Source organism: Abramis brama (assembly GCF_963993115.1).
Source record: "Abramis brama genome assembly, chromosome: 16".
Lineage (NCBI taxonomy): Eukaryota > Metazoa > Chordata > Actinopteri > Cypriniformes > Leuciscidae > Abramis > Abramis brama.
In genome coordinates, this window is record NC_139978.1 from 5,466,939 (window position 1) to 5,476,474 (window position 9,536).

At 38.0% G+C, this 9,536-nt stretch overlaps 1 protein-coding gene across 1 annotated transcript; it reads left to right on the plus strand.

The window, feature by feature from the left end:
- Positions 1-4,246: 4,246 nt before the first annotated feature.
- On the plus strand, positions 4,247-8,997 carry ppp1r3c2b (protein phosphatase 1 regulatory subunit 3C2, duplicate b). The gene is made up of 3 exons (XM_084087620.1): positions 4,247-4,397; positions 4,498-4,579; positions 7,855-8,997. The coding sequence occupies exons 2-3, from the start codon at positions 4,566-4,568 to the stop codon at positions 8,609-8,611; spliced, it is 771 nt and encodes a 256-aa protein (XP_083943746.1). The 5' UTR covers positions 4,247-4,397; positions 4,498-4,565; the 3' UTR covers positions 8,612-8,997.
- Positions 8,998-9,536: the final 539 nt, after the last annotated feature.

Below are 9,536 nucleotides of genomic sequence, written 5' to 3' on the forward strand. Positions count from 1 at the left end.
AAAAAAAACAAAAAAAAAAAACACTTAAACCTCAAAATATCTTTTGTGTTCTGAAGAAGAAATAAAGACATATAGGTTTGAAAAGACATGTAAATGTCAGGTGCAGAATTTAAATGTTCACTTTTCTCACTACTCTACCACACCCACTGTTCACTGACGTCAATAAATGGCTTTCTTGGTAAAGTGGGGATTTTTGAAAACTGTCAACGTTAACCTATTAGCATCTGCCACAGCTTCCGATTTCACACTGCCTTCCTTCAAGCGAAAGGAAGTTACACTGTCCATCATCATTACTGGCATAAACCATAGTGAACAGTTCATCTGTTTTTACAAAACTAGGTCACAGTCCAGCGATTGACTAATGCATTGTGCAAATATACTGGAATGAATAGTGAAGTCTAATGTTATGAGGCACAGGAAGTCCACACATCCACCAATTGTCAAGTCATAAGGCAACCTCGGGCATTTAAAAAACAATGCTTCAGATTTGAAAAGTGATTCGCATCCTGAGGGTACAGTACACAGAAAGATTGGGACTTTGCCAATCAAACTGCTATCAAACTAAATACAGTTATAAAATGAGATTTTGTGCCTCAGGTTGAGAGGAAGTCTGTTTAAGTTCAAAAGTGTCTGTTATGATAGTGTTGATGATGCTAAATGATATCCAGTATGAGATTATATGAACACATTTCCGGTTTGGTGTTGATGAAGGGCTTCTTGATTCTCACTGATGGTTTTGAGACAAAAGACGTTTGGAAACACGGATCTTTGGATTTCTCTGACAGACACCCACGGATCCGCTTGAAGTCGTTTCAAAGATCTGCACAGCGGTGCGTTTCTGCCAGATTCAAGAGCTGTCATTATCATGCTTTTGCATCCTAAAAAAACAAGTCAGACACTTCACATCCAGAGTCATATCTCATTTTAACTCAGTAATGTTTTCAGTTTGATGCTTTCCCCCCCCCCAAATTTGATAATGTCAATGTGATTTTACCCAGCAACATGGCTTTTTATGACTTTTTAAAGCAACACCAAAGATTCTTTTGTACCTTAAAATAATGTTTCCAAAAATGGTTTCAGTGGTTCATCAACCCGTAACAGGGTGAACGGCACTTCTGCATTCGCTTTGCGACCCTCTATAGGCTATAACCGCCATATGCAAGTTTGCCAGATCGGGTAGCGGATCTGTAGTTCGAATGAGACATAAGAAACTACAAATTTGACTTGCTTTACTGCAAGCGTTACTATAGCCAATAGATGGAGCTTATACTTATCTTGAATAAGTAATAGCTTCACGACCAAAAAGTATGTTCAATATAGTATGAGTGTGTGTAGTATGAATGTAATCTGTACTACTACATCCGCCATGTTGTCATTATCATGTGATCTACCAGCGGCGCTTCACTGCCATTCATAAATCCTCTCCTGTGGCCTCATGGGATAGTAAAGTGTCCATCATATGCACACCTCAGAATCTCAACCGAAGTATTAGATCATCCGGGGTCATTTATACTCTTTTATGAGACTGTGAATTCAGACATACTTCTTTTGTCACATACTGTTTGTCGCCTACTATATAGTAGGCAAGTCTGCATGTTTGATTACTTTTGATTACCCGATGGGACAGACTAATAGTGTTGTAAAAATGTTAGCGTTTACCGAGCTTCATTTAGATTTTCAATACTTTGCATTTTAAATGAAACTTATAAGTAGTAGTCTGTTCAGTAGTCCCTATGTAGCTAACAGACACAATTTAGTAGACTAATTGTGGTGTTACTAATAAAAAGCAGTTGCAAATGTTGTAAAAAAAAAAAAAATGCATAGACATCGTTGTATCAATAAAATGTGCAACACTTTATGTTTTACCACCGAATTATATGTAGGCTAATATCTAATTAATTTAACTTACAGTGGAATGTTTCCCTCGATTCCGGGGCACGTGAGTTCCTGAACATGATGCATTATGGGATATGCTAAGCCTTGAATATCGCTCCGAAGTGGTATTCGAAATAGTGTTGGTTTATGTGCTTTAAGGGCAGTTTTGACGTTTTTAAGACCTGTGACAGTCTTGCGCACACAGTTCCTGTTGCATGCACACACTCTCGAGTGGCCCTAATGCAATGATTTGACGAACATTTTTTGGTCCTGAGACTTCCACAGAAAATATGTGTACATTTTCTAATATTTAGACCATGTCTATTATTAATTGCTATCAGGATATGAAAAATATAGCCCACCCTTTAATTTAAATGTTACCATTGTTCCCAGGGTAAATGCCTCTATGCATTTGATGAATGTATAATTGGGTTTTCCTATATTTCTATATATTTTTTATCTATACTTTTGGCCCTGTTGACTTAAAGTCTAAAGAAAATAAAGTCTCTAAGGTTGTGTGTACACTTGTAGAACTTTCTGACCATCCAATCCAATGCTTTGTTCTGGGCTAAATGTGCGTAGCTACATATGATGGTATTTTGACCAGCTGAGAACTCGTGTAGAGCTTATTAAATGTGTAAAGGAGTCAAAGCAGCGCCAGGAATCCCTCCGTCACACACACACACACACACACACAGATCTGCTGTGAGGAGACGTGGTTCTGATGCCTGTACTGAACTGTGATGGACAACATCTATGATGAGGAAAAACAGGTATGCTTCAATATTCGGTCCTTTTCTGGGTCGCATCTTGTGACATCATGTCCTGTTTTTGGTTCATTTACATGTCTTTGGTCTGTGGTGTGTTCATATTTCAGGGTGTGTTCACACTCGGCATGTTTGGTTGGATTAAAAAAAAACTTGATGTGATTGCTCTGTTAGTGCGGTTCATTTGAATAAGTGTGAACGCTGCCATCCGTACCAAAATAAAGGGACCGAGACGCTGAAAAGATGAGCCTCGATCCGCTTCCAAACCAACTCTGGTGCGGTTTGAGTTAAATATGAACGCAACACGGACCAAAGACATGTAAACAAACCAAAAACAGGATGTGATATCACAAGAAGCCGACCAATCAGGTTGTGAACGTATCCCTGTGCCTTTACGTTCGGTGTTAAAATGCCAATCTGAATGCTAATCGGACCAGGACTAAATTTATTTTATTTTTTGTTGGTCCAGACCAAATGAACCAAGCGAACCGAACTAAACGTGTGAACAGAGCAATCACACTAGAGTTCGTTTTAATCCAACCGAACCAGCCAAGTGTGAAAATACTCTCACACCGCAGTGGAATTTGCAACAGACTGGAAATGCTCATGCATTTTAAAGTTAATCAAGCATATATGGGTGTGTTTTTCTGTTTATCCTTACAGAATTGTCATTTGTACTGCTTATCATCACCAAATTTGTTATTTTTTCTCGAGAAAACAGTCAGTGAGTCAGTTTGGCGTGCATTGACTGGCAAAGGCTCAAACCACACTGATTCCTGTATACGTGCAGAACGACAGATCTGATATGGTGATGGTGAATCTCTCTCTTCTTGCTCTGCCTCTTTTTGTAAAGGAAGCGCAAGCATGAAGAATGAAAGCCTAATGAGGTTAAACATCACGCTCGATGGTTTGCTTCATGAGTAAATGGCCCCGAGGAGTTTTCATGCTTTTCCTCATTGTCCAAAGGCATAATTATGTTAATTTCACTCTTACATAAATGGCATTGAATAGAAATATCATCAATGTCTTTCCAGATTCGTTGGAAGCATTGAGAATGGCATAACTGCCACTCATTATGTCAAGTAAATGAGCCATGCATATTAATACATTTCTCATGCACGAAGCCCTTTTTTGTAAATAAGCAAGCAAGCAACTTTACTTATATAGCACATTTTCAAACAACAGACGTTGCCCCAAAGTGCTTTACAAAAATGGCACTTACTAAATAAATTGTTATAATCCATCCACTTTAAAATAAAATAATCCATAATTTCTTGAAATGGCATCTCCATGTTCCACATTGCTTTGTTCTTGCTTATTTGTACAACTATTTTATTGTATACAACAAATATTTTGGTATATTGCATGTATTGTATTGTTGATATAATATGTGATTTTCCTTATACAGTGCATTCATATTTTTTCTTAAATTCACGTCTCTTGATACTTGTCATGTTTGCCCTAGGATTTAGTCTCCTATACTCTTTATCCCACAGATCAGGTCATAAATAGCTGGTTAAGTCCTATCCTGTGTAAAGCTCATTGGCTTGAGTTTGGAGGAGGGATCAAGCGTCTATAAAAGATGAAGTGACGCAAGATCTCGCATAACTCTTCCTGAAGCTCAGCCGAGCAGGCAGTCAGAGACATCACAAACGTGTGTCCTTTATCACAAAGAATATAATAAATAAACAATACAAAAGATATAATATTTTTAAGGATTTCAGCGGATAATGCAATAATCAAAATAAAAGCAGAGTAAGATTATTATTGTTTTAGAAAGTTAGGTAAAATATGCATTTGACAATTTTTATTTTACTAACTTGTTTTGAAACCACTTGTGTGTATGTTTCTACAGCGTCGGCTCAGTTTAAAGTGTGTGGACACTTTGGGGGAAGAGGAATTTTGAAGGAGGATTTCACGAAGATGACTTGTGCAAAGTAAGTTTATTGTCTGATTAAGGCAAAATAGTAAACAAAGGGATCCCAGTCCTTGAAAACCTAGAAATATTGGGGAATTAAAATAATAATAATCTGATTGTTCCAGGACTAGACAAGTAATGTAAAGTAATTAAAATTGGTCACTGAAAAGTCATGTAGTCAATATTTTTGTAGTAAAACTCAACTTCAACTTGAAATTTTTATTTATTATACTTTGATATATTTGTAGCTATACAAAGGTCTCAGCTAATGAGACCAAATCAGCTAATAACCAAATATTGTGCTATCCTAACAAACCATAAACCAGTGGAAAGCTTATTTACTTCAGCTTTCAGAGATGATCTCAATTCTTCAAATAATTGACCCTTGTGACTGGTCCAGGGACATATATGGTGTTCGGTACAGGAGCTGTGATAAAAAATACATTCTCTACATTTAGTTTTGACACTTTTATGAACAATCTTTTATGATCTTCGGTAAATAACAAATAATATAATGTAGTTCAGTTGATGTTTTAATATTTTAACACAATAAATTGAAAAAATAATAAAATATATTTTCAACATTAACAGAAACCTTCATCTGACAGTGTTGATAAAGGTTCAACTGAGGTTACAACAGATTTAAGTATTAGCAAATGTTTTTTTCAAACAACTGATTGATAACTAAATTAACTAATATTAAATTTAATTCAACCATCCTTCCAGTTAATGTCCTTACAAACAGGTGTGAGTGAGTGAGTCAGTGTGTGTGTGTGTGTGTGTGTGTGTGTGTGAGTGAGTGAGTGAGTCAGTGTGTGTGTGTGTGTGTGTGTGTGTGTGTGTGTGTGTGTGTGTGTGTGTGTGTGAGTGAGTGTGTGTGTGTGAGTGAGTCAGTGTGTGTGAGTGAGTCAGTGTGTGTGTGTGTGTGTGTGTGTGAGTGAGTGTGTGTGTGTGTGTGAGTGAGTCAGTGTGTGTGTGTGTGTGTGTGTAGATGTAAAGATGTTATCTATACATGACATGTAAATCAGGCCAAATTTATACAGTATGTAAATAAAATCATGAAACAACCTTAGAATAATTCAGACATAACTGTCAGACATAAAACCTGACAAAATTGAATATTGTTTTTATCTGAACCACATGTTGTACAGTGGAGCAGTTTAGTTTTTTCCTCAGTTGTAGCTGCCTTAATAAACACAAAAAAAATAACACGATTTATTCAACAAATATTTACAGAAACTATCGCACTGCGAAGTCGGAGTCGACATGTTAAAACTGTGACCGCAGAGACTCCAACAATGTGTGTTTAAAACACACTGCCCGGCCAAAAAAAAGGTTGCTGTTTGGATTTCAATCGGCAAATTCTTAAGGACTGGATCATTATTGCAGTGATTATTATGTTTCTAGCATGTTATATGTATGGCAACAGCTAATTAATGTAGCTTTTCATTTCTTAAACAAGCATGTATGAAGACTCATCATGGCCATTTTCCAGGATGACAATGTCAAGATTCATCCGGCTCAGATTGTGAAAGAATGGTTGCTTGAAGAATCATTTTCACACATGAATTGGCCTTAAACTCATTGAATTGGACTCTTGCTTTATCAATACAAGATCTTGACCAAAAAAATAAATAATATCTATTTCAATCAGGAGATGTATGCATTTTTGGCTGGGCAGTGTTTAAAACTTTCAGGACTACAGTATGTGTTCAACTGTGAGATCCACAAATAGCAGGAAATAGGAAAGGGTTATAATCTATTATTTTATATAAATTATATAAAAATATAATCCAAGATTTCATTTTTGCAGTGTTTGATATCTTGCAGATAAATGTCTATTTTTGAATTCTTTGTTGGCAGTTTTACATTGTGACCTCATGCTGAGGACAGCTTAAATTACATGCATTTTCCAGAGCATGTATTTAAGATAATACTAAATAAAATAATTAAAATATATAACTGATGATTGCCCTGAATATACAGATTTCCTTTAGATGCAACTTTAGTAGTGTTATTTTGGTTGTTTTAAATTTTAACATAAATTAGGCTTTTGACATGTTTTCTCCCTTATCTCATGAAAATGTATTGATAAAAAAAAGAAGTTTCTAAACAGTGTGTGACATTAACACCTGCGAACCCAACAAACGCGGGTAGACTTCAGCAGTGGAGTGTAACGCAGTCACTCATACTGCCCTTACATCAAAAATATTGATTTTTTTAAACATATCGATACTGAAATATCTGAAACGCTTCCATTTTCCGCAGAATAGACACACGATACCAGCGTCTCTTTCTCTCTCTCGTCTCTACGACAGCGAGTGACACACAAACCCGCCTCTCCTCACTCACTCCTTTCATTTGCTCCGGATGAATATTGTTAGCGTTACAGGGCTTGAGTTTCAGCGTTGGATTGCGAGTATTATGCATAATTTTACTCATTCCTGCAGATTTTGTGCACAAACACCCAAAGTACGGCACATAACGCCACCTCTCAGAACTAAACTGAGTTCTTTTTCGCTGCTAATTGCTCTTAAACAGTCAAACACACACAAAATAATGTCAAAATGCCGGTCTTGGCGAGTATTCACATAAACACAGTCAGTTTTAAGTGAACATAAACAGTCGAGGAAGAGACGCATGTGTAACAGTATAATGGATCCGTGCGTCAGATCTTAAAGTGACAGTAGCCTAATATTCCTGCTGACAAATTATGAGATAATATTAAAAATATCTATATGGCAGTTTTTCCCCATGGTATCGATGTCAAAATTCTGGCCAGTGAAAATGCTGAGTGGCTAGAAACTACCATTAGTCACAGCGGATGCTGAGAAAGAGTTTGTCAAGCCCTGATTCTAAAGTAAAGTGAATCCTGCAAATGATCATTGGTTCCCCTTTATTTTAAGGTGTCATTGTTATTTAAGTACTGAGTAATGTTAAGCAACTACATGTACTTACTATAGGGTTAGGATTAGGATTTGGTTGAGTAGTTGATACTGTTATTACTATGGTAAGTCAGTGGTTCCCAATTCCAGTCCTCGTGACCCACTGCTCTGCACATTTTGTATGTCTCCCTTATTTAACACACCTGAACCAGATCATCAGCTCATTAGGAGAGACTCCATGAACTGAACTGAGTGTGTCAGATAAGAGAGACATACAAAATGTGCAGAGCAGTGGGTCACGAGGACTGGAATTGAGAACCACTGTGGTAAGTAAATGTAACGTATGTAACAAGGACACTGTAAAATAAAGTGTTTCCTAATCATTTTATCCCATTTTTTCCTGCTCCAGTGTGATGTCCCGGTTCGGCCCGCCTGTCTCCATGAGGTCTGTGGATGTGGGCTTCAGGTGCAGAGGCTCTCCACACATCAAACATCTTCTCTCGGTGTCGTCTCCCAAACCCCTGCGACCCTGCATCTCCCATCAGCCGGTGTTTGAGTTCACACACACTCCTCCAACAGGCCTGATCAAGAGCGGCCGCAGGGAGAAACGCGTCGCGTTCGCGGACGCCAAGGGGCTTTCGCTCATCACAGTGCGCTTGTTCTCAGAGAAGGAGGACAAACCCAGCCACCAACCGCTGAAAATACCGCGACCCAAGAAGCTGATCTGCTCTACGGAGCCCGCTAGTAAGACCTCAGGGTTGAGTCTTGGGTTCGATCCGCCCTGCAGAGACTTCCAGGCGTTCAGAACGAGGCTTCAGGATCACATGGTGCTGTTGGAGAGCTGTGACGTCACCAAACGCTGCCTCATGGGAACCGTGCGCGTCAAGAACGTATGCTTCGAGAAAGCCGTACACATCCGGATTACTTTCGATTCGTGGCGCAGTTACCTGGACGTCCCGTGTGCGTACCTGGATCAGTTTTACGGGGAACCTGGAACTGACGTGTTTGCGTTTAACATCAGCGTTCCTGAACGGATCGACCCGCGCGAACGCATCGAGTTCTGCGTGTCTTACTTACCGGCTGCGCTCGGTGCCACTGAATGGGACAATAACAATGGCAAAAACTATTGTATTAATGTGTGTGGCGCTGAATCTGCTGTTGTCTAACGACAGCGTCACTGTGTCTGCAGAAAGACTGACCGAATGAACGACTTTGCACATCTTTGACCCGTTTAGCACAGAACTGACCGAAACGCTGTGCCATGATCACTGTTTTCAGTGTTTCCAGATTATTATTATTATTTTATATTTGTGATATTTAGAAATCTAACGGAGGTTTATAAATATCTTGCGGAAATGTTTATTCAAGCTTTGCACACTGTGGATAATGTATTTTTATGATAAATGTTTCATTATATCAAATACATTTATTTTTTAAGATTAAGCACTAATATGTTTATAAAGCCCTTTCGTACTGTGAATAACTTAAAGTTTTTATAGTACGTAGGCTATTTTATTATATATAAAATAAAGAGTGTTTATATTCACCTGCATTCCTATGGTCATCATTTTTTGTGTTTGTCCTTACAGTTATATTTATCTCAGACAAGATTTCTACTTCTGAGATAATCTATTTTTATTCTGTTTGGGGTATCTAATTAAGTTACATTATGTTTCTAGCTAAAACATAATTTAATGTAGGACACGACCTAGTATTCCTCAAGGAGGTGCAATCAAATCCCAGGATGTTTTTGGTTTGGTCACTATAGTATAATCCATTTTAATCTGTTAATCACCAGGATTGCTGCCCTGACATTGGCCTTCGGACTGACGTATGAGAACCCTTGATCAGAAAAAGATGTTTACTTGTGTTGAGAGACTGTCATGTTAAATGACTTGCGTAAAGAAATGATCCCTGCTGAGGTGTTGCAATTGATTTCCTTCATGTGAGAGTTTTAAAGGTGCTGATAAACTGGTCAGCTTATCAGACAGACAGACAGACAGAGAGATCAGTGTTTGTTCAGACCATGGTTCAGACTGATTATAAATGGCCTGTTCATAATCAGTCCTGATCAGATTACATGCAGACGCT